Source organism: Leopardus geoffroyi, chromosome C1, assembly GCF_018350155.1.
Source record: "Leopardus geoffroyi isolate Oge1 chromosome C1, O.geoffroyi_Oge1_pat1.0, whole genome shotgun sequence".
In the NCBI taxonomy this organism is placed as follows: Eukaryota; Metazoa; Chordata; class Mammalia; order Carnivora; family Felidae; genus Leopardus; species Leopardus geoffroyi.
The window spans coordinates 55,609,687-55,634,055 of record NC_059328.1 but is presented as its reverse complement, the minus strand read 5'-3'; the positions used below and the strand labels follow the sequence as shown (position 1 = coordinate 55,634,055).

Genomic DNA, 24,369 nt, shown 5'->3' with positions numbered 1-24,369 from the left:
TCTCCATTAACAAGCTTCATTTGTAATAAATATTATAAAATATTTTAAACGTTTAAAGTTATTTAAATATTTAAATATATATTTTAAAATATTTAAACATAACTATTATTATATTTCTATTTTCACCTGCTGGCTTTTTGGTTTCTCTCAGTTGGTTTAGAACTCATGAGGAAAATCTGCAGAGATAAACATTGAGCCACCTCAGACACTTACACACCATTATCTATAGCTGGATCTATTCATAACATGAAAGTGTTTTCACTAGACTTCACTAAGTTTACATTTTTTTGAACCCTGAACTACCAACTCCTTTTATGTCCTTTTCTTAAGCTTCTCAGTCGTATTTTCTACATCTCTGGCAGTTACATCCAAGTTACCATTTCCACTTGTTCTTTAAGCCTTTTCTTGTGTCTTATGCCTTCAGTTTTCCCATGAAACTACTCTTCTTTTTTTTTTCTTTTTTATTTTTTAGAGAGAGAGAGAGAAAGAGAGTGCAAGTGGGAGAGGGGTAGAGAGAGAGGGAGAAAGAATCCCAAGCAGGCTCCATGCCTAGCCCAGAGCCCATCCTGGGGCTCAATCTTACTACCATTAGATCATGACCTAAGCCAAAATCAAGAGTTGGAGGCTCAACTGACTGATCCACCCAGGCACCCTGAAACTACTCTTCTAAAATGGCATCCTTTCCAAGGTGAAGTCCTGAATCCTCTTTGTAGCATCTGTCCCTCTTGATTACTTATAATTCTTAACTTCCCTTGGCTACCTGGACTCTGTCTTCTGGGTGAGAAGGCCTACCTACATCTTTTTCTTACACCTGCTTAGTGACATCTTTCCTCCTCCAGCCCTCCACTTGGATTGCTCTCCATACTCCTCTAACCCCACTACAGGGAAGGTCAACTCTTGACCCTCTTGGTGCTTGCCTTTTCGCTCAGCTCACTCACCTTGGTTTCTATTACTATTTCATGTGTACACCTACTGAATATCTGCAATCTCACTGGGAGATGCATTTGGATATCTGCCTAAGACAGAACTATAGCATATGTATAACTGAATTATCTTTCCATGCATATCAGCACTTTTTGCTGGTATCTTCATTGTTGTCAACAGCAGGCTGCCTTTCTGATGTCCTCAGTTTGCCATTTTTAACAACTTTTTCTCTGTTACCCTTCAACCAAAGAAGGTGAAGCATTTATTTAACTATTCCTTTCTTATTTAAAATGTTTATTTATTTTTGAGGGAGAAAGAGTGCACAAGCAGGAGAGGGGCAGTGGGGTGGGGGTGGGGGGGCTGACAGAGGATCCAAAGCAGACTCCTCGCTGACAGCAGAGAGCCTGATGTGGAGATCGAACTTACAAACAGAGAGATCATGACTTGAGGTGAAATCGGATGCTTAACCTACTGAGCCACCCAAGTGCCCCAATTTTCTTATTTTATCTTTTGTTCCTGTTTTGATAGCTGTGGCCATGGTTTAGGCTTTATCTCTATTATCTGTTTGGTATTACTTGTAGATTCCTACATTAATTTTATTGCATTGTGGAACCTAACTTAATATAGATCTACTACTTTGGAGGGAAATAACCTTGGAATTTGAACACAGGTGAAAAGACAAGTATCCTATATTCTTATATTTAACAAATAGAAATGCTTCACAAATTTGTATGTCATCCTTGATTAGGGGTCATGTTCATCTTCTGTGCACTATCCCAATTATAGTATTTGTGTTGCTGAGGCAAGCACTGCTTGGTTTCTTTAATACCATCAACTTTTTTCTGTCCTGGGAGGCTGACTTGATAGGATTTGTGGGGAAGGAAGAGTTTAAAACTCACAATCATTTCATCCCTACAGGCTGCACTTAATGTCCTATTACCATTGTGTGTCTATTCAACATCTCCCGAATTTCTCCCAGCCAAGATTATAACTTGCCAGCCACTATGATCTGTTAGAATCCAGAGTGGCATGCTTGCTGAGACACAGAACTCCAGGGAGGAAAAGAGGAACCAGCCTGACACTACCAAGCAATAAATACATTTATTAATCAAAATAATACAAAAATTATAGAATATCTATATTTTAAACCTATCACTATCAGAGCAGGATAATCTCAGCAGGCAGTCAAAGAATCTCTCTAAGGCTGACAGGGAAACGTGGGTAGGGGTGACTGGTCTCCATAGCATGCAGGTGGCACCAACTACCCTAGTTCAGCCCAGGTTTTTAACCCTCAGTGCATGTTTTCCAGTGCTGCCTCTTTCCTCTCAGCAGCAGGGAAATCACTATGAATGCCACGAGAGGACAAGGACATGTCATAGTGATGAAAAGCAGAGAGCTTGGGTTTTAAAAAAAAATCTATAGGTTCAAATCCTGGCTCTGCCCCTTGATAAAATGTGGGAATCAAGCCAGTTACTTAACCTCTATGTACTTCAGTTTACTCATCTGTGCAATAGGAAGAATAACATCGTTATCATGAGTAAAATCAGATAAGTGAGTTGGTGAGATAAGGAAGCATGGAGCAGGTGGTTTCATGCATAATAAAGGGTTTATGAAACAGATAATTATTAATCAAAAGGTATTTGTGACATGACTTACACATTCTAAAGAATACAAATGAAACCTTAAACGTTATTATATTTCAACAAGCGAAATTTCTTTTATATTACTTGTAGCTGAAATCAAATCATTCCATTAAATTCAGAGGTGTTTACATAGTTCCCTTATATTTCTTCTGAAATAAGTCAGAATATAAATAAATTACAGAGAATTGCTTTTAAGGTATGCCAACCTCATGCTCAGTAAGAATTCAAATGTAAAAATAAGAAAATGGCAACTATGGGTAAGTAGCAAGTAGGGCATCTTTGAATATTTTCCAGTCAGAGAAAACCACATGCATGTCCTTAATTGGTTTGCGGCTAATTCTTTTACCACAAAAATTGAGACCACAGTCAAAATGCAAATACATTCTTAAACCAACATGAACCATAGTTATTAGGTAATTTAATTCTGCTTGAAGTCTACCTTCCTATTAGCACCTAGACCATGAACACTGTTTTAGATGAGGAATCTAGTAATAATGAGTGACTGACTATACTTTGGGACTATTTTTACATAAAACTTGTATTACAAAGTTTCTTTTTAATTTCTTATTTCTATTTCTGTTTTTGGTGTGTTTTTATTACATAACAGATTATTTGTTGAAGGGAGTCAGCATGATTTATGTTTCTCTGAAGTTTACTATGCACCTAGCCCTAGTTGTATTTCATAGATTTTCAATAAAAAACATTTCAAGTTTATGGTGATAACGGTTAATAGCGTTTTCCATTTAGTTAACCACTCATTCAACAAATATTTAATTAATATCCACTATGTTCCAAGTATTACCTTGGACATTGGGACTACAACAATGAACAAAACAGATAAAGTCCTGACCTTCATGGAGCACACATTCTGGGGGAAACAAATGAATATATAATATGTCCTGTGGTGATAAACGTTCAGAAGAAAAATAAAGCAAAAAAGGGTTAAGAAGTGCTAGATGCAGGAGTGGGGATTTTTTATTTTAAAAGATGTGGAAGGCCTGTCTGAGAAGGTGATTTTCCTCCTCTCTGGAGGAAGAACTTTCTAGGGATATACAAAGGCCGTAAGGCAGGATCATACTTGTCCAGTTCAAAAACAGCAAGGAGGTCAGTGAGGCTTGGTGTACATAAAGGAGATAGAAAGGGATTAAAGATGAGATCCGAGAATTTTGGAGGAGGGAGAGATATAGAAGGTACTGTAAGGTCACAAAGAGCCTCTGGAGGACTCTGGCTTTGAAATGGGAGGTTTTGAGCAGAGGATGACATGATCTGAGGTGCATGTGAAAAGGCTACTCGTGAATGACTCTAGGAGGGCAAAGGTGGAGGCTAGGGCACAAGTTAGGAAGTTCTTGTACTAAGTCAGATGAGGGATGATATGGCTTGGCCTGGGGTTGCAAACTGGGTAGTGAGAAGAAGTCAAATCCTATAGGTTTGGCTGATTAATTTTGTTAAGGGCATGGTAGGGAGTAATCTCGGACAACTCCAGTGATTTGGGCCCAAATAAAATGAAGAGGGAGTTGCCATTTACTGAGAAGGGGAATGCAAGTATGGAGAAAGGAAACTGGGAGTGTTTGGGTTTTGAAAATATTAGCTTTGAGATACCTTTTGGATGTCTAAGAGGAAGTGCTGAATAAGATATTAGATACATGGTAACTGCAGACAGGGGAGATATCTGGACTCAAACTAGATAAATTAGGGAGTTTTACACTATAAATTTGTGTTATGTCTTTTAGGTAATGAGTGTAGATACAAATAATAGGAGATGCTAGGAATAAAACTCTGGGGGCTTGTTACTTCACTGGAAATGAAGACACATCAGCAAGAGACTGAGAGAAAGCATCCAGGAAGGTAGGGGGAAAATCAAAAGGGAGTAGTATCCTCCAAGCTAAAAGAAGGAAGCGAAAAGCTTTTAAATGCTCCTCATAAGGAAGATAAGGACTGAGACTAAACCATTTGATTTGGCAATGGGGAAGTCATTAGTGACACTGTTAAGACCTGTCTCAGTGGAAAGTGAAAACTTGACTAAACTAGCTTAAAGAAAGGATGAGAGAGAAAGAGACAGAAAGTGCATACAACTCTTGGGGTGCCTGGGTGGCTCAGTTGGTTAAGCGGTCAACTCTTGGTTTTTGCTCAGGTCATGATCTTGTCATTCCATAGGTTCAAGCCTCGCATCAGGCTCTGTGCTGACAGTGGGGAACCTGCTTTGGATTCTCTCTCTGCCCCTCCTGCACTTTCTGTCTCAAAATAATAAATAAACTTAAAAAAGAGTACAGACAACTCTTGAGAAGTTTGGCCATAAAGAGGAGCAGAAAAATAGAGTAGTGGAGGGGAAAGACCAAGGGAAAGTTATATTTTTCAAGAGGGCAGACGCTGCAAGCCGATGGAATGATCCAGTAAAGATAAAAAAGGTAAGATGCAGAAGAAAGAGAGGAACATTGTGGGAGCAATGTCCTTCAGGAGGCAGGAGGGGTAAGATCTAGCCCAAGAGGTGGAGAGTTGGCCTCAGGGAAACAGTAGTTCATGCACAGTAGTAAAAAGGAAGACCAAGTATATGGATAGGGAGGTCAATGCGTCAGTAGATGGGGGAACTTATCATATTTCTCATTGCTTCTATTTTCTCAATGAAGTAGAAAGCAGGTCATCAACAGAGCACAAGGAGAGAGAAAACATTCTGGAGGCCAGAAATGAGACAAAAAGTAATGAAATAATTATCTCGCTTAGTGGAGCAGTGACTGGGCCAGTGAAATGTGGTAGGATACTGGGTAGCTGTCAGGGCCCAGTTGAGATTAGTGGTCATGAATATATAGTCATACCAGTCAGTAAGTTTGCATTTGTCCCCAGCCACAATTAGCTTTGCTAGTACAGATACAGAATTGGTGAGGAAATGGATTTAAAAATGTGACTGCTTATTGAGTCCTAAAAGAATGACAAAAATGTAATATCACAGCCTTAAAAATATTTGGAATCGTACTTAAGACCTCTTTCTGGTTATTAAGAATATGCATATGGAGAAGAAGAGGTGGCAAAAACAGGCAGGCCTTATGAATTGACAGAATAAGCAATTGATCTTAGGGGGTCTACAATGATATCTTATCAAAAAAATAATTGCCCTACTGGTCTTTCATAGTGCCTGAAAATTCCATCATTTGTGTTATTCTAGTGAGATCATGAGCTTGTCATGCACAGAGATGGTGCCTATCTACAAAAACTCTCTAGAGTTTAACATAGTAACAAGAAGAAGCAAAATGCTAAATAAATCTTTGCTAGATTGACTTGAATGGAATAAAATGAGGGGCCATGATGAATTCTTTTTCATTCAACAAGTATTTATTGAGTAGAAGACATTGCAAGGACACTGCAAGAGTTTCCAAGATAAAGAAAGAACATATTTACATGAAGCTGTTGAGGGCAATAGACAATAGTAGGTAGACATTTATTACCAGGGTTTCTTCTTTTTTGTTTTTTCCTACCTAAACAGCAAACCACAGCAGAGGAGGGTATGTGAATGGAAGCCCGATGGCCCCTAGGCTGCTATACAGGGAATGTCACCTTTCTGCCACTAGTGGAACAAGTCCATGGGCTGAGGTGAAATGCCTCTTCTGTAAATGTGGTTTTACTGGAATACAGAACCACATGAGTTGGAAGTGAAACCTTGCAAATGCTGATCTCTACCTACCTGCCAAAATGGAAAATACCCTAAGAACCCAGGATCTAGTATAACCTTTTTAAACTACCTCAACCACAAACTGATTATAAGTCAACTTTTTCCTGGGGGTGAGGGGGAAGGCAGTTTTGATAGAAAAATTAACTTTCTCTTCTGTATTTTTTTTTCAACTCATTGGTGTGTTTTTAATTGTGAGATAGGATGTTTATTTCCTTTTCCTGTTTGTGCTTATAGGAGCTCATTCTTTGATTTTGCTAGAGGAGAACATTCATTTTTATGCTAATCCTTCACATTTTTATGTTCTTTTTAAACTATGAAACAATTCTATTAATCTAGACTCAGCCAATTCAGAATTTGGGTTAGGTTTGTCTGCGTTTGGCTGTAATTTATTGTTGGATTTCAGAAAAGGCGAAAAAAGTTTTTCTAAAATGTAAGACTTTGTATTAGTATTATTTAACTTGACTGTGATGGGAGAATGCAGGAAATGTCGATGTCTACGTATCAGAATAACCACTCAGTGACTATCAACTGAGCAGTTACAATGCGCCAGGCCCCATTCTAGACTCAAGTGATTTAGCAGTGAATTAAATAAGCAAAAAATTCTTGCCCATTTTGAGATTACATTTCTAGTTTGAATGAATGAGTGAGTTTGCTACTGACACGTGCACAACAGCTAAAAAATTAGTCTTTCAGAGCACATTTAACAGCTTTTTTCTAGATATTCATCTGTCTAAAATGACTGTTACCTGAAAATGAGTAAAATTATTGTTTATAATACCTTGTAAATGATCATTTTTTAAGTTTATTTATTTATTTTGAGAGAGAGAGAGAAAGCCCATGAGTGTGTGCAAGTGCAAGTAGGGTAGAGGCAGAGAGGGAGAAAGAGAGAATCCCAAGCAGGCTCCACATTGTCAGTGCAGAGCCTGGCTCAATCTCACAAACCATGAAATCATGACCTGAGCTGGAATCAAGTTGGACACTTAACTGACTGAGACACCCAGGCACCCCAATGATCTTTTTTTTTTAAGTATATTTATTTACTTTGAGAGAAGGAGAGAGCAAGCAGGGGAGGGGCAGAGAGAGAATCTCAAGCAGACTCAATGCTGACAGCATGGAGCCTAATGTGGGGCTCAAACTCACAAACCGTGAGATCATGACCTGAGACAGATGCTTAACTGACTGAGCCAACCAGTGCCCAGCCCCTACCCCACCATGGACCATTTCTTTTTCTTTTTTTTTTTTTTTTTTAATATATGAAATTTATTACCAAATTGGTTTCCATACAACACCCAGTGCTCATCCCAAAAGGTGCCCTCCTCAATACCCATCACCCACCCTCACCTCCCTCCCACCCCCCATCAACCCTCAGTTTGTTCTCAGTTTTTAACAGTCTCTTATGCTTTGGCTCTCTCCCACTCTAACCTCTTTTTTTTTTTTTTTCCTTCCCCTCCCCCATGGTCTTCTGTTAAGTTTCTCAGGATCCACATAAGAGTGAAACCATATGGTATCTGTCTTTCTCTGCATGGCTTATTTCACTTAGCATCACACTCTCCAGTTCCATCCACGTTGCTACAAAAGGCCATATTTCATTTTTTCTCATTGCCACGTAGTATTCCATTGTGTATATAAACCACAATTTCTTTATCCATTCATCAGTTGATGGACATTTAGGCTCTTTCCATAATTTGGCTATTGTTGAGAGTGCTGCTATAAACATTGGGGTACAAGTGCCCCTATGCATCAGTACTCCTGTATCCCCTGGGTCAATTCCTAGCAGTGCTATTGCTGGGTCATAGGGTAGGTCTATTTTTAATTTTCTGAGGAACCTCCACACTGCTTTCCAGAGCGGCTGCACCAATTTGCATTCCCACCAACAGTGCAAGAGGCTTCCTGTTTCTCCACATCCTCTCCAGCATCTACAGTCTCCTGATTTGTTCATTTTGGCCACTCTGACTGGCGTGAGGTGATATCTGAGTGTGGTTTTGATTTGTATTTCCCTGATAAGGAGCGACGTTGAACATCTTTTCATGTGCCTGTTGGCCATCCGGATGTCTTCTTTAGAGAAGTGTCTATTCATGTTTTCTGCCCATCTCTTCACTGGGTTATTTGTTTTTCGGGTGTGGAGTTTGGTGAGCTCTTTATAGATTTTGGATACTAGCCCTTTGTCCGATATGTCATTTGCAAATATCTTTTCCCATTCTGTTGGTTGCCTTTTAGTTTTGTTGGTTGTTTCCTTTGCTGTGCAGAAGCTTTTTATCTTCATAAGGTCCCAGTAATTCACTTTTGCTTTTAATTCCCTTGCCTTTGGGGATGTGTCGAGTAAGAAATTGCTACGGCTGAGGTCAGAGAGGTCTTTTCCTGCTTTCTCCTCTAGGGTTTTGATGGTTTCCTGTCTCACATTCAGGTTCTTTATCCATTTTGAGTTTATTTTTGTGAATGGTGTGAGAAAGTGGTCTAGTTTCAACCTTCTGCATGTTGCTGTCCAGTTCTCCCAGCACCATTTGTTAAAGAGACTGTCTTTTTTCCATTGGATGTTCTTTCCTGCTTTCCAATGACCATTTCTTAATGGACTTACATTAATTAGTCTCCGCACCCAAATAAGTCAGGTTTTAATTTTAAAACAAATCAAACAAGACTAGTATGTCAGCCTTGAGGGTCACCTTAATACTCTGCCTTTTTGTTGTTTCTAAGTGCTTCCTTTTTGCAAGTCTTTTTTTATAGTTTGTGTTCTTATAAATTTTGTAACACCCAGTACAGTATTGCTTATCCTCATTTCACAGGAAAGTAAGGCTCAGCCAAGCTAAATAACTTTTCTAAGATCACACAGCTAGCAATTATGGCAGATATTGTTAGATGACAGTACTAAATTCTATCAACAATGTCCTTCTCCTAGGTTCCCATCCAGATAGAGTAGACATGTAACTCAGTCCTGGCCAATGAGATCCAAGTGGAAGTCTATAGGTGGAGATGTTCTTTTTCCTTCACCACTTTTCCTGCCTGGGATTTGGATGTGAAGCCTAAGGGTGCAGCTTCTGAGAGTAAAGCCTACACATTAAAACTTATAGAGGAAACAGTTGGAAAAGCCTTTGGGATATCATTGAAGTAATCATGCCCGCTCTGTCATACCTACCACTATGGCTTGATATAAATAAAGCCCCATATGTTTAAGTCACTGCAGTTAGGTTTTCTGATATTTGCATCATAAAAGACACCTAACTGATAAATCTTAGAACTGGAAATCAAAAGTAAAACTTGAAAGCCCCTGTTCTTTCCAGTGGATAGCTCTAAAAGCATGATCTTTAATAAATCTATTTTTAATATTTTCATGGCGACTTGAGTATTGAGAACAATCTCAATACTCATAATTACTAGGTATTTCTCACTTTGTAAAGTAGGTGTGTTTCTCAGAAAAAGCCATGTGTAAATAATTTAAATATATATCACTGAATTCATTAATAGATTTTAAAAGAAATCTATAATAATCAAAATATTTGGAGAACATTTTTATGAGACTAACTAGGAAATTAGGTGGTGGTTGGCAAGTTTTTGTTCAACAAATATATCTTCTCAAATCGTGGTATGCCTGTTCCAAATTTACAATGCAATTTTATTGTCAAGAACCTGAGAGGGCAAGTAAGTGGGACTTAAATGAATTAAGCCATATCCACTAGGTTGGCAATAAGCAATACAAAAATAATAAGTGTTGACAAGAATGTGGAGAAATTGGAACCCTCATACACTCCCAGAGTGAATGTAAAATAGTGCAGTTGTTTTAGAAAATAGTATGCAGTTCCTCAAAAGATTAAACAGAGTTAACATATGACCTCTCAATTCTATTCCTAAGTGTATGCTCAAGAGAAATGAAAACTTAGGTCTACACACGATCTTGTACATGAATATCATGGAAGCATTACTCATAATAACCAAAAAGCAAGAATAACCCAAATGTCCATCAACCAATGAATGGATAAAGTCAATGTGATATATTCATATATGGAACATTATTTGGCCATAAAAAGGAATGAAGTGCTTATACATGCTACACCATGGATGAATGTTGAAAGGCTTATGCTAAGTGGAAGAGCCAGTCATGGAAGGACCACATATTGTATGACTCCTTTTATATGAAGTGTCCAAAGTAGGCAAATCCCCAGAGGATCCCTCGGGATGGGAAAGTTGAGGGAAATAGAGTGACTGCTAATGGATACGCAGTTTCCTTTTGGCATAAGAAAATGTTCTGAAATTGTGGTGATGGTCACATAACTCTGTGAATATACTAAAATCATAGAATGCTTATGCTTTAAATAAGGTGACTCAGTGTTTCCATCATCCTTTTGATACATTGCCTCTGTCTAACCCCTTCTCAGAATGACAGGTGTGAGTGAGCGTCTTGCCTGTGGCATGGAGCCCATTACTCCAGACTTAGCAATGTATTCGTAAAATCTGCCTGGTTTTTACATAGAATTTCTTGAATGAAGAAGTGCTGCTTTTTATGTTTTACTTAATTAAAATTATTCTGAGTATGTTACACTGGAGAGAGAGAAGATTGGAAGATTATTCTGTTCTATTGTGATGAGACCTGGTTATCATCATCTCTCAAATATGCCCTGTGATCTGGTTCCGACACCACTTCAGCAGTGGTAGTCAGGCCAGCCCAAGTTCAAATCCCACCTCTCCCTCTCTGGAGCTGTGTGGCTCTGGACGCATTGCCTAACCCCACTGAGGCTCAGTTACTTTGTCTACAAAAACTGGAAAAATAATCATATTTACCTCACAAGGTTGTGTAAGATACTAAATGAAGTAGCACATATAAAGTTTTGACCCAGTATTTAGCAAATAGTAAAGGTCCCATAAATGCTTTTTATTTATTTATTTTTTTAAATTTAATGTTCTTAAGAGAGAGAGAGAGAGAGAGAAAGAGAGAGAGCGCACAAGCAGGGGAGGGGCAGAGAGAGAGGGAGACACAGAATCTGAAGAAGGCTCTAGGCTCTGAGTTGTCAGCACAGAGCCTGATGCGGGGCTCAAACTTGTGAACCATGAGATCATGACCTGAGCTGAAGTTGGACGCTTAACTGACTGAGCCACCCAGGTGCTCCCCCAATAAATGCTTTTTAAAAAATAAGTAGTTTTTTTGAGAGTTACAAACAGACAAAAAAAAGTTTACTTCAAATACACCACTGAAGGCATTCTTTAAAAAAAAGAATAAAATGGGAAACATGATGGGTGACTGACTTAACCCTGTTTGCCCATAACTTTTTAAAAATTAATTTCATTTTCATCTTTAACAATCGCAGAGGATTCAAAAACAGACTAGCATACATGGATATAGTTTAAATGTAACAAAGAAAGATTTCAGCTGTGTACATTGGGGAGGGGAAAGGGATTTTTTCATATCAACCTTTTCCTATTTTGCAGTTTCTGAATAAGCATTCAAATTTAATTTAGTACGAAGTAGTACAACTTTTATGATCAAATTTATCTTTAAGCATAAAAACTTAAGAGGTTTGGCTGCATGGTCACCTTGGCTCCCGAAATCTGGCTATTGGTAAGAATGTAACCAGAGCATTTCCTCAAAGCCCTCCTGGACTGCAGATAGAAAATTAGCACTTTCACTCCATTATTACTTCAGTTTTAAAACTCAAAGTCCCGTGTCCTGGAGACTCTCTTAGTCTCGGGCAAACCAGAAAAGAGGGTTGGCCTGTACAGGCACCAAATTTAAGATTTGGGGATCATTATTAATAACTAGTAGCGTCCATGAATTTAGTGCTAATGGTGGACCTGGCTCTGTGCTGCATGCTTTAAAAGCCAAATTCCACTTAAATAATTAGAATAAACCTGTGCATTAGGCTCTGTTTTTTAGATCCATTTTAAAGATAAAGAAAGGCAATTTGGAGAGGTTGAGCAAGTTGCCTAAACCCTAGAATGAGGATAGAGCTGGGGTTGAAGCAAAGATGCTTTTAAAACTATTCTCTGCTATATCAGCATCAGGTCCCTGACCCCAGTTACGTACCAATGAATTAAAGGGCAGAAAGATTATAGAACGCATTGTCCCACAGAGTGAAAATATTAATGGCCCAAAAAAGGGTTCAGGTAGCTTCACTGATGATAATTAGGGAATTGGGGATAATCAGCATACATTTAATGCTTAAGGCTCATTTTTTGGATCCCTGCTGGAGGCAGAACATTGGAATGGAATGGAATTGCTCATGTTAAACTGTTGAAGGAACCTACCTCTTCACATACACCACATACATTGTGTCTATGTAGGTGGGCTTCCCAGAATTCCAGGTACAAGTCATGTTGCCTGAATATTCATAAATGACACAGGTTACCTTGTCAGGAACATCTGGTGGATCTGCAACAAAATGTATCACTTAGGAGCCACCATACAAACATAAAGTTCTTTATAAAGTAGCTAGCTGATAAACTTCCCATTTTATTTAGGAAACCAGCCCAACTGGCATTCAATACTTCCCTCATTCCATCCCTACCACCTCACCTAACATCCTACTTTGCCATCAAACATTGCTACTCTCCTTTGTATACTATATTCTCCACTCTTCTGGGGATACTAATATGATCAAGTTTCTCCTATCAAAAAAACAATAATAACTCCTCAAATTTTCTCTCCTCAGCTACCACTATCTCCTTTTTTTAACAGCTAAACTAAGGGTCTTATATTATACTGGTCTTTTACTTCATCTCCCATTTGCTCTCGAACCCCAGACAATCAAGATTCAGACCCACAATTCCACCAAAACCACTGATGTGAAGGTCGTTAATGACTTTCTAATAAACAAATTCCGAAATATCTGTGCAATCACCATTGAACTTGACTTCTGCAGCATTTGCTGTTTTGGTCCCTTTCCCCTTGAAACCTTTGCCTTTGGCTCTTGTGAAAGGATCCCAAAAAAGTGTTTTTTCTTTCACCCCATCAGATTGTTTCCTCTTCTGGCACCTATTCCACTACTCACTTTAAAAGTTTAGTGTTTATACATACAATGGACTATTAGCCTCAAAAAGGAAGGGAACTCTGATACATGCTACAACATGGATGGAAGTAGGATGATGGTTGCCAGGGTGGGGGATGGGGAAAATGAGAGTTCATTAATGGGTACAGAGTTTCAGTTTTGCAAGATGAAAATAGTTCTGGAAATGAATGGTAGTAACGGAAAATGATGGTGATTGCAAAACAGTGTGAATGTACTTCATGCCTCAGAACTATACACTTAAGAATAGTTAAAAAATATATTTCATATTATGTATATTTTACCACAATAAAAAATGACTAAACGTTTTTTGAGGGGCTCCTGGGTGGCTCAGTCCGTTGAGTGTCTGTCTATTGATTTCGGTTGAGGTCATGATCCCAGGGTTGTGGAATCAAGTACTATGTCAGGCTCTGTGCTGAGTGCTGAATCTGGAGGCTGCTTAAGTTTCTGTCTCTCTCCTGGAATGCCTGGGTGGCTCAGTGGGTTAAGCATCTGACTTTGACTCAGGTCATGATCTTGCGGTTCATGTATTAAAGACCCACATCAGGCTCTGTGCTGACAGTTCAGAGCCTGGAGCCTGCTTGAAATCTGTGTCTCCCTCTCTCTCTGCCCCTCCCCCACTCACACTCTGTATCTCTCTCTATCAAAAATAAACACTTAAAAAAAAAGATTCTGTCTCCCTCTGCCCATCTCACCCACTCATGTGCTCTTTCTCTAAAATAATTAAATTTTTTTTGGTATTCACAGAATTCTATTTCAACATTCTCTTTCTCCCTCCCTGCATCCCTTTAGCTCTTTTTCTAAGTGACCATAATATGGAGAACATTGTTTAGTTTTTATCTGTTGACTTCTTTACCTTTTGAGAACTGAAATCTTGCTCACTCCCAACCTCATCCCCACTCCACTCCTGCCTCAAGGGCTGTTACTCACTAGGCTTTACCTACAAGTGTATCCTTGACCTAGGCTGACTAAAGAGTATTTCCCTTTGGAATGAACACATGATTTAAGATGAACCAATCAGCATTCTCCAAGGGGCTTTTTGGAGAGCCATTGTAAGAGGTATTTTCTTACCCCTCAAAATTACTGTCTCTGAGTAACATGTGAGCCATGAGCCACTGGTGGCCATCTTGGATTTAAGAATGAAGGCAACATAGGGGTGTCTGGGAGGCTCAGTCAGTTAAGTGACAGGCTCTTGATCTCACAGTTTGTGAATTCAAACCCCTGCATCAGGCTCTGCACTGACAGCATAGGGCCTGCTTAGGATTCTCTCTCTCTCTCTCTCTCTCTCTCTCTCTCTTCCTGACTCCCTCCCTCTCAAAAATAAATAAAAATTAGGAGAAAAACAATCTTAAAAAAAAAAAAGAATTAAGACAACACGGGGGAAAAAAACCCATGAAGAGATAGGAAAAGATGAGAATTCCAATGACATTATTGGAGCCCTAATGGTCTCTGAAGTCTATGAAACCCCAACAACTATAGAATGACATCTGCAATTTTCAGTTACATCATCCAATAAATGACCAAGGTCAAGATCAAAAAAAGAAGTATGGAAATATGGAGTGTTTATCATGCAGTCACTTTTCAGGTGCGGCTCTCTCGGCTTGTCCCTACACTCACAATACTGCTTGCAAAACTTGACTACTCAGCAAATGACAAGAAAAATGGAAGAATGGGGGCTCAGGAAGAATAAAAATATGGACATCTATGCACCTGAAGTTATAGCCAAATATTTATCTTACATACAAATATATACTTACACTTCACCTGCACATCATCTACTAAGAATATTACTTGTAAAAATCAAAAAATAAATATATGAAAAAGTTTTCCTCATTACAAATTGAAACAATAATAGATATAATTTAGACCTATAAACTTGGCAAGGATTTTGAAAAAATGGTAATCCACAGTGTTGGAATGGACTTCAGGGAAATCCTCTAACACTCATGTTGGTGGGAGTACAAACTGGCACAACCTTTATGGAGAGCACTTTACATATTACTATCTTTAAAAGCAAGAGCAATATCTTGCAACCCAGCAATTTTACATCTAGGAATGCATCCTTACTGAAATGTTCAAAGATACACAAAAATATTTGGCCAAGAGTGTGTCCCTCTTAAAGTATTGTCTCTAATAATGAATAAGTTGGAGACAACCTAATACCCCAAAATAGGGTTAAATAAACTATAATAAACTCCTAAAATACATCCAAAAACAAAGTTGTAGAAGATAGTTTAAATATCTGGCCTCCGGAAAGCACTAGGAATATGTTTAATTAAGTAAATTCTGGCCATATGATAGAGTGAAAAATGCAGACTGTGAAACACTGTAGTGAGAGAGACAGAAAGGCATAGACAGAGAGGGGTTGGGAGAGGGAGACAGAGGAGGAGAGAGGGGGAGAGATGGGAAGAGACAGAGAGACTGAAGCTTGAAAGATCTATTTCAAATTATTACAGAGGGATTGCTAGTAGTGAAATTATGGGATTATAGAGATGATGGGTATTTCCTTTGTGCTGGTCTAAATTTTTAAAAACTTTCTACGTTGTATGCAATTTGGTTTTACAATTAAAAAACTATTTCAAGCAGTAAGAACATACTAAAGTTCTTTAGAACATTTTGGTGAGTTGTAGCATTGAATTACAATGAGGACAAACTGGACTCCAAGTAGGGGAAAAGAAATTTTTTTATTTGAGTCATAAAGGGGGTAAATTTAAGTCATTTTGGACATGGATTGAGTTGTGGTCCTGCACTGATTACAGTGATTTGTGCTGAAGTTATTTTTCCCCCTGAGACATGAGCCAGAGAGTATCATTGATTTGGCCATCATAAAAAACAATGGTCAGCCTTTTGGGTTGTTATTCCACAGTATTCTATATGAAGTGAGTGCTCAGGTTTGTAAATGTCTAGTGGTTAATTAACTTTGCAAAATATCAAATAGTTTATATACACATATGCAAATAAACAGAATATTTGTTAATATGAAGCTATGTAAAGATGGGAGTATGATTATAGTTATGAGAATAAGATGGGGTTATTATTAATCTCATTGCCCCTTTATCCAATGTCAAGGGTAAAAACCCCCTCATGTAAGTATGAGGCTTATGTTTTTGCTTTTTCCTAGCAATCCCATCCCTCCCCTATTATTGGAGCACTTATTAATCACAGGCCGGATTTCTCGTGAATTCAGAGTCTAGCCAACGATCATTTTCTACTGAGAGTTTCTTAAAGGCAGAGTCCCTTTTCTTTGAATTTCTACCATTTAACACATTTTTGGCGCAGAGCAACCACTCAGTAAAGCTATCTCATAATTTGATTGGCTTGATTAATAAAATGATAATGAGAAGAATTTACAGTGAACAGAGGCACAATGCTTCTGGCAAAGATCACTCTGTAATTCCTTACCCAAGGAGAGCACAGGTCAGCCTAATTGTGCCTGTAATAATGATACTAGATAGCAATGTTAAAGACAAATATTCAGGGACTTTTGTTGGATAAGAACTCTGCTTTCATCCCAATAAGTAGAGATCAAAGATGGTTAAAATTTGGGGCGCTCTTGATTTTGGCTCAGGTAATGACCTTATGGTTTGTGAGATCAAACCCCGAGTCGGTCTCCACTCTGACAGGGCTCTGTGCTGACAGCACGGAGCTTGCCTGGGATTCTCTCTATCCCCCTCTCTCTCTCTTCCTATCTACCCCTTCCCTGTTTGTTCTCTCTCTCAATATATAAATAATCTAAAAAAAAAAAAAAAGATGGTTAAAATTGAAGGAAGTCAAAGACATTTAAACTTTTAAATAAATGATTAAGTGGAAACAGACTGTTCCATGTATTTTTTTATGTGGTTTTTTTAAATGAATAAAGACATCTTACAGTATTTTATCTCATGATTGGTGTGAATCTGATAAACTTCCCGTAATATGTGTGCATTTAATCATAGATGAATTCTAGAAAGTGTTTAAAATTATGGCTAAAAATAGAAATTGTGATAATGTTTATATTTCACAAATTACATATTAAAGTACAGAAGCTTTTAAATATATTTGGATTTCTTTTCAGGAAAAGCACTGACTCATTTATTTTCTCTCTCTTTTATGACTTGTTTCTAGTCTAAAAAAATACATGTAATCATTTTGTTCAAAACAGTGATGGTAAGTTAACATAGTAAAGCTCACAGAACAAATACTCTGTGATCAAAGCAACCCAGTGAAAGCAATGTAATTTCTAGAGTACCACAAAAACCCTCAGAAACCTTTTTTGACCTACTTAAATAGGAAGTTTTGCTTGCTAAGAATGCAGAGCTCAAGAACCCAGGGGTTCTTGGGTCTAAGAGTTAGAGTAAATTCTTACCTGGCAGTTACAATTTCACACTCATAACCAGAGGTCTGTGTAAGAAGTTACAACTCACAAAGTAAATAAATGGAAAGAGTGATGTTCTTTTTAAGCAGCCAGCAGCAGAGAATCTAAATTCTTCTATGAGGTTGTCCTAGAAGGGGGCACAGGCCATTCCCTGGCCCTAAACGTGGCCTGGTGGTTGTGTTTGGGGGCAGAGCTGTTGGGGGTAATATGTCACCCAAACTGGAACCCACGGAAGGAAGCCACACTTCTTTTGTCTCCTTTCTTCCTCTGGCTCAAATTAAAAGCTAACCTTTCCCCATCACTGTGAAAATTGCTTATTTGCCCTCCAAAGAAATTGTATCTTCTCTCAACACCCCACCAACACCCCCAAAGGATAAATAGTAAAATATTTAAGCATTAAGTGTTGTTTATGTTTCCTGAGGATGTGGACAAGCTAAGGTGCCCTCATATATCAGATAAGATGTCTGCCTGTGGCTTCAATTCCCATAATTTAGGGCATGTTTAGTGTGTTATCAATTTAAGGTGTGAGTTTGCTAGCTTTATTGTTTGACCCCAAAACTTAGTATTTTCCTTCCTCAGTTCACCTCTACTACCTTCCATAGCTCTTCTTTCTTTTGAAAATCGTGCAAGATCAGGTGCCCAGAGTTAAGTAGGACAATGGCCTTATTCAGAACAAGGAAGCCTCTTGTATCCTAGCTGTCCACTCTAGGTGCAAGTCATGAACACCAGGTGGTCTTGCTCTTGCAAGTTAAAATCTGGAGATGAGGCAAAATAAAAACTCAGATTTGATTCTCAAAAGTGTGGGGAAGGGAGCATGACAAAGACTCCACACTGCACAATGGTGTTGCACTTTAAAATGTATAACATGCTTTTAAGTAGTTTATTAAAATTTGCTGCTTACCACAGCCAGAATAATTAGCCTTATTTTACAGACATGGAATCAAGGCTCAGACTGGTTAACTTGCCCAAGGTCATACAGCTGGTAAGTATAGCAGGCACACAAAGCTAGTTTTGCAACTGCTTTGTTTTGTAAATCTTAGTCTCAGAATTTTTTTTATGGAATCTGCTTCAAGGTTGAGGCTATTATTTTGGAAAGCAAGTAACAAAAAACATAAGTGTAAAGCAGATGAAAAGAGCAATACTTAAAAATCTGAGGATGCTGCCCCTCATGTATGCTGTGTTTGGACAGGCTGGTGTTGAAAATTTGTTTTTTGAATACATCAGCAACATTGAAAGTTGCTGTAGAGTGTAGAAGTGTAGAGTAGAAGTGTAGAAGTGCTGTAGAAGTGTAGAGTTCACACTGAAGATTCACATGTCTGTCTTCCCTTAAAGAGTCAAAGATTCAGGGGCACCTGAGTGGTTCAGTCGGGTAAGGGTCCTATTTCAGCTCAGGTCATGATCTCGCCATTCGTGAGTTCAAGCCCCACATCAGGCTCTGTGCTGACAGTTCAGAGCCTGGAGCCTGCCTCAAATTCTGTGTCTCCCTCTCTCTCTGCCCCTTCCCTGATCATGGTCTTTCTCTCTCAAAAATAAATAGACATTAAAAAAAAAAAGATTTAGGAAAACCAGATCCTTATAAATGATGGAGCTGGGCAGTGGCTATTCCCCAGTAGACCTCTATGTGCTTTTCTCTCTGCACGGATCCCACCAGCCTCCTTAACTCCTTTATTTCACTAACCTGGCCCCCGGAAACATTTCAGTTTGCAATTCTTGTATTAAACTAGTACAAGAAGTAAACTATATTAATTAGCCTCTATTTTTAGACAAGATTTTAGACTAGTTAATTGCTAGATTAGCTTTCATTTGAATTTTGAATGCACCCCAACACTTACATCCAGAAGAAATGTCTTTTCCACATATCAATGTCTCTTGAAAATATCCAGGACATTCAGCAGTGCAGTACATAGAGGCATGTGGCTCCAGAAAGTTGTTATACCAAAGCCGAGCTGTTGTTTTATTAATTCTTGTGATTTGAAATCTTTCTTTGATGCCATTTTTATAAAAATAAAGTTTCTTTGGTTGGCAGTTCTTAATTTCTGCTTGGCAATATATAGAGACATTCATACCCATCTTAAAAACTGTGGCTGGTTCTACCCACATGTGGCCAGAGCAGTTTATATTTGTAATTCCTGGAAACAAATAGATAAAATAAAAAATTCCATGTAAAACATTAAAGCAAGAGAGTCAGATGAATATGCTGTTGCATTTAAATTTTATTCTTTTCCTATTAATTAAATGATTTCCAATGGAAAAAAGTTTAGGACCAACTGTATCTGTCCATTGATTAGTTTATTATAATGTACTTTTAGCAGGCTTCTGTGGACGCTCAGTAACAGGATACAAAACTGGAGTCTGCCTTTAAGCTACTCTGTCTAAAGAGCAAATATGATTAGCTCTCCTTATTTAAAGTAGAGAACTGACACATTATGAGGCTATGCCATTTTTCAAAGGTAAGATTAGAGATAACACCTGGCATTGCAGAATCCAAACCCCATTCTCTAGGCACTCCATCAATCTGTCATTCTTCTGTAGATAACGGCTACTTTTATCACAAAATTTTGAGTTTAATGAGTAAAACCATACTCTTATAATGACAAAAATCTATTGCTTGATAACCACTTAAAATTCATCATTAATTTAATATATAGGAATAATATAGGAAAATGTCCAGAATGTATTTTGGTAAAAAGTAACTTGCAAAACAACACACTTAATAAATAGGTTTAGTACCAGAAGTAAATAGAGTGAATGAGGAGAAATACACTAAGATTTTAACAATGATAATCTGTGTGTGTTAGTCTACTTTTTTCATTTTTACTTGCATATTTCTGTGTTTTAAAAATTATATAGTGAATGTATTACTTTTATAACCCCAAGCAATAATTAAAAGTCATTTTCATAAACTCAAATGACAGTGCAATGCAGTATCAGTTAAATTAAACTCACATCAAGGAAAATTTATTATTGTCTTTTTGTGGAAATACTTGCATTAAAACATCCTAGAATCTTACCAATCTTATCAAGGTAATTATTTGATTTTAAAAGGTCCTTAGCTATGGACTACAATGCTTAAAGAATTACCTTGCATAATATAAATGTAATTGAATATTTCCATTTACATAACGAACATTTAGGTATAAATTGGAAGTATTTAAATGTTAAAAATAGTGATAAAAATAATTCCATCACTATTAATGGGAAATTGAAGCCAAAGATAAGAAAAGGAAGTTTTAAGGAAACATCTGACTACTTTAAATAAGGTCAACAATTCAGGTTTAGACAAACTACATCTCCAGCACCTTAAAAAAATATGTGAATACTATCATGAAATTGCTGTGAGTAGTGTTTGAGAATACACAGAAAATGTAAAAAATATCAGAAGACTTCAGATTTGGACAAATGTTGGTTTTCAAAAACAGAATAAAGAATAACCCCAGAAACTTTGGACCACCAAGCTTTGCTACATTCAGGAATGAATTAGTAAGTCCATGATTTTTCAGTACCTAAAAAAAAAAATCTCTAATCAGTGAGAGTCAACATAGATTATGTAAGAATAAGTTATATGTTAATTTCTCTTTTTAATGGGGTTAGTAGATTGGTCAGAGGAATGTTAAACTTTATTATTATTATTTCAGCAGAGCTATTGAAAAGGGGAACATACCATGTTAATAGAAAATTTGGAAAAAATGTAGTCTGGATGATATTAAAACTATTCATAGATTGAACAAAATATATAAAATAATATCTAATGGACAGCTCTAGGGTCTCTAATGCCATGTCAGAGGAGCCTGACTTATTTCTCTACACTCTATTAATTACTTGAATGTATCAACAGAAGTCCGACTTATCGTTTGCATATTTCAATCTCCTAAATCTTGGATAGTGGTTGGCCTGATTCTGGCAGTGTCTGATATCCTGCTGTAGGGGTTCTAGTTCTGATGACAGTGCTACCTCTATATCAATATATAGAGGTATATATCAATATATTGGTAGAACTACCAATATAGTTGTGTTCCAGCCTACAGAAGGCATTGTTGCTTTTGTCACTATTCTGAGTAATTTGCATGGTTTGCAAAGCTTCCTTCCAGGTCTAGAACCCTACCTTAGTGTTGCTTGTCTCCCACTAAATGAATTTCTACCCCCTGCCCAGGACACCAAGTCCCCAGTAAAAACTCTCAGATGTCAAGGCTATTATGCCTGAATTTCTGACAATCCCCTTCCTGGATTCCTCAAAGCTGCTTATGCTTGTATCTGTAATAATGCCAGATGTTTGTGTGAATTATAAGATAGGAATAATAATAGCCAATACCAATGCATGAAGTTGTGAGAAATAAAAGGCTCAGTTAGCCCAGTACCTGACACACAGTGCCTGTCAACAAATAAATTGTGGAGTTGAATTAAATTCAAATGTTTGATGGATTATCGTATAACAATTGTAACAGTTCAAAGATAGAACACGCCAACTCAGAATAATATGCTTATTCATAGAAATGTGCATATATGAGTTAGAGGTTTGTTTATTAGGGAAAGGAATTCTGCCATTAGGGGGGCGGTTGGACTCTTTTATTTCATTCCATATAATATTTATGTGCATATAGTTTTTCCCAGTCTAATTTTTGGTTCTTCAGAGACTCTAGAATAGTGCCTTGAAAACAATAATCACTCAACATTTTTTTTAAATAAAAGAAAGCAATAGGTACTAAAAATACTATACCTCCATGACACCAGTTGAAGAATATGTAAATAGCTATTACCACATCCCATTGAATTGTGACCTGATTCATGCCTGAAAGCAGGAAATAGCTCTTTGTTGTCCTCTAGAAAAATATGAAAAAGTTTTAAATTATAATATTTTAATAAAATAACCATAATAAAGGCATTACATTTTTTCCTAACAGTTATTATTGCCTTTGATGAGAACATTTCAATAGGAAGAAAAGAAAGGAGGAGGGAAGGAAGGAAGAAAAGAAGGGAAGGGAGAAAGGAAGGGAGGAGGGAAACAGGGCAAAGAAAAGTCAGTGGTATGTAAGGAGGTATGATACAGATGGAAAAGTAAAGTAAAAGAATGGTCTTTTATACCCTTCAAAAGTCACTATGATTTACCTTACTAGGACATTTTGACCCTTAATAAAATACACTTTCTTCTAATCTAGTCTCTCTCATCAGAAATCTCTGCTCTCACTCCTGGCCAGATTTCTATGCCTTAGAAGTTCCAGAAATATCAGTCTTTGATGAGTTAAACTTAGGAAAAGCCAAAAAGTTCAGAAGTTCCAGAAAAAGGCATTCAAAATGAAGAAAGATGAAGTGAGACAAAGGTATATGTGCTATCACCAATTAAATTTATATACAATTCCTTTCCTCTGTAGACAGCTCAAAAGACACACATTATATAAATTCCAAACAATATTGCCATTAGTTTATGACTAGTTGCATTATTTACTCAGTTACTTACATTTTTATTTAAATGTTACTTTACATTATTATTTAATAACCAACATTATTCAGTTATTTTTATGTTTAATAAAACCTGAGCCTTTCATATGAGACAGCAAAACAAAATCATGACTCATCATATAGCATAAAATAACTGATAACATTCTTAAAACCTGGGGTCCCCATGACCCCCATGAATATAGGAACACCTTTCATAATTTGCTAGCAATATGAGGTCTTCTCTTTATAAATAATAAGCAAAGCAAAGTCTAAAATGTTCCTGGTTAGAAGTTAACTACTCACCCCAATAGAATATATACAACAATAATTGTTTAAAGTGATATAGTATCAGACAACATTTGAGTATAAACTTTCATCTGTAACCACTCTATAAAATATCGCAAGAACTTACAAGAAAAAACCGGAGCCCCTGGGTGGCTCAATCAGTTAAGTATCTGACTCTTGCTTTCAGCTCAAGTCATGATCTAGGATTGAGCCCCACATCGGTTCTTTACTGACAGCAAGGAGCCTGCTTGGGGATTCTCTTTCTCCCTCTCTTTCTGCTTCTCCCCCACTCGTGTTCTCGTGTGTGCTCTCTTTCTCTCAAAAATAAGTAAACATTAAAAAAGAAAGAAAGAGGGTCACCTAAGTGGCTCAGTTGGTTAGCATCTGACTTCAGCTCAGTTCATGATCTCTCAGTTCGTGGGTTGGAGCCCCACGTAGAGCTCTGGTGCTGATAGCTCAGAACCTGGAGTCTGCTTCAGATTCTATGTCTCCCTTTCTCTCTGCCCCTCTCCAGCTCGTTCTCTCTCTCTCTCTCTTTCTCGCTCTCTCTCTCTCTCAAAAATAAATAAACATTAAAAAATTTTTTAAAGGAAAGAAAGAGAAAAACAACCTGTGCCATGTATTTCCTTAGAAAATATAGCTGTTTTTAAGCATTTGGATGATCATGGTTTGTTTACCTTTCAACTTGTTTGAAGCACATAATTCCACTTCAGAGCCAGGCTGCTACCTTGTTGCCTGCATCATGTCCTCTTTCCCCACTGTCTGTCAATAATCACTTCAGATTTTCAGCAATGAGGCAAATGGAAATGTCAGCAAAGCCCTGACCTACATTTCAGACTCTTGAACTCAAACTGTCCAATTCAAAATGACTGGCTCTAATGTCACTATTTGGGAAAACCCAGATTACTGAAAGTGAACTGCTTTGTCAGTACTTTTTTTTCTCAGCTTAATTTAAAATGATCTGTCTCATCCAAGAAGTAGAACCCCTATACAGGTTCTATCTGTCAGAATCTTTGACACCAAAAATACGATGCTTAGCTTTAATTTGCAATTAACATTAATATTTATTATAAACCAGTT

The 24,369-nt window shown here is 37.5% G+C and overlaps 1 protein-coding gene and 1 non-coding gene across 2 annotated transcripts in view; both read right to left on the bottom strand.

Moving 5' to 3' along the window:
* IL23R (interleukin 23 receptor) overlaps positions 1-24,080 on the bottom strand; it is a 59,479-nt gene extending 35,399 nt beyond the window's left edge. Inside the window, exons 1-4 of the mRNA XM_045477790.1 lie at positions 23,967-24,080; positions 22,286-22,388; positions 19,404-19,700; positions 12,460-12,583 (exon numbers count right to left, since the gene is read on the bottom strand). Coding sequence (XP_045333746.1) covers positions 12,460-12,583; positions 19,404-19,700; positions 22,286-22,355 — 491 coding nt within the window. The 5' untranslated portion in view covers positions 22,356-22,388; positions 23,967-24,080. The remainder of the gene's footprint in view (positions 1-12,459; positions 12,584-19,403; positions 19,701-22,285; positions 22,389-23,966) is intronic.
* Positions 1,628-1,734, bottom strand: LOC123600189. Its single transcript, XR_006713562.1, has one exon. It is a non-coding gene; the product is annotated as a U6 spliceosomal RNA (small nuclear RNA).
* Positions 24,081-24,369: the final 289 nt, after the last annotated feature.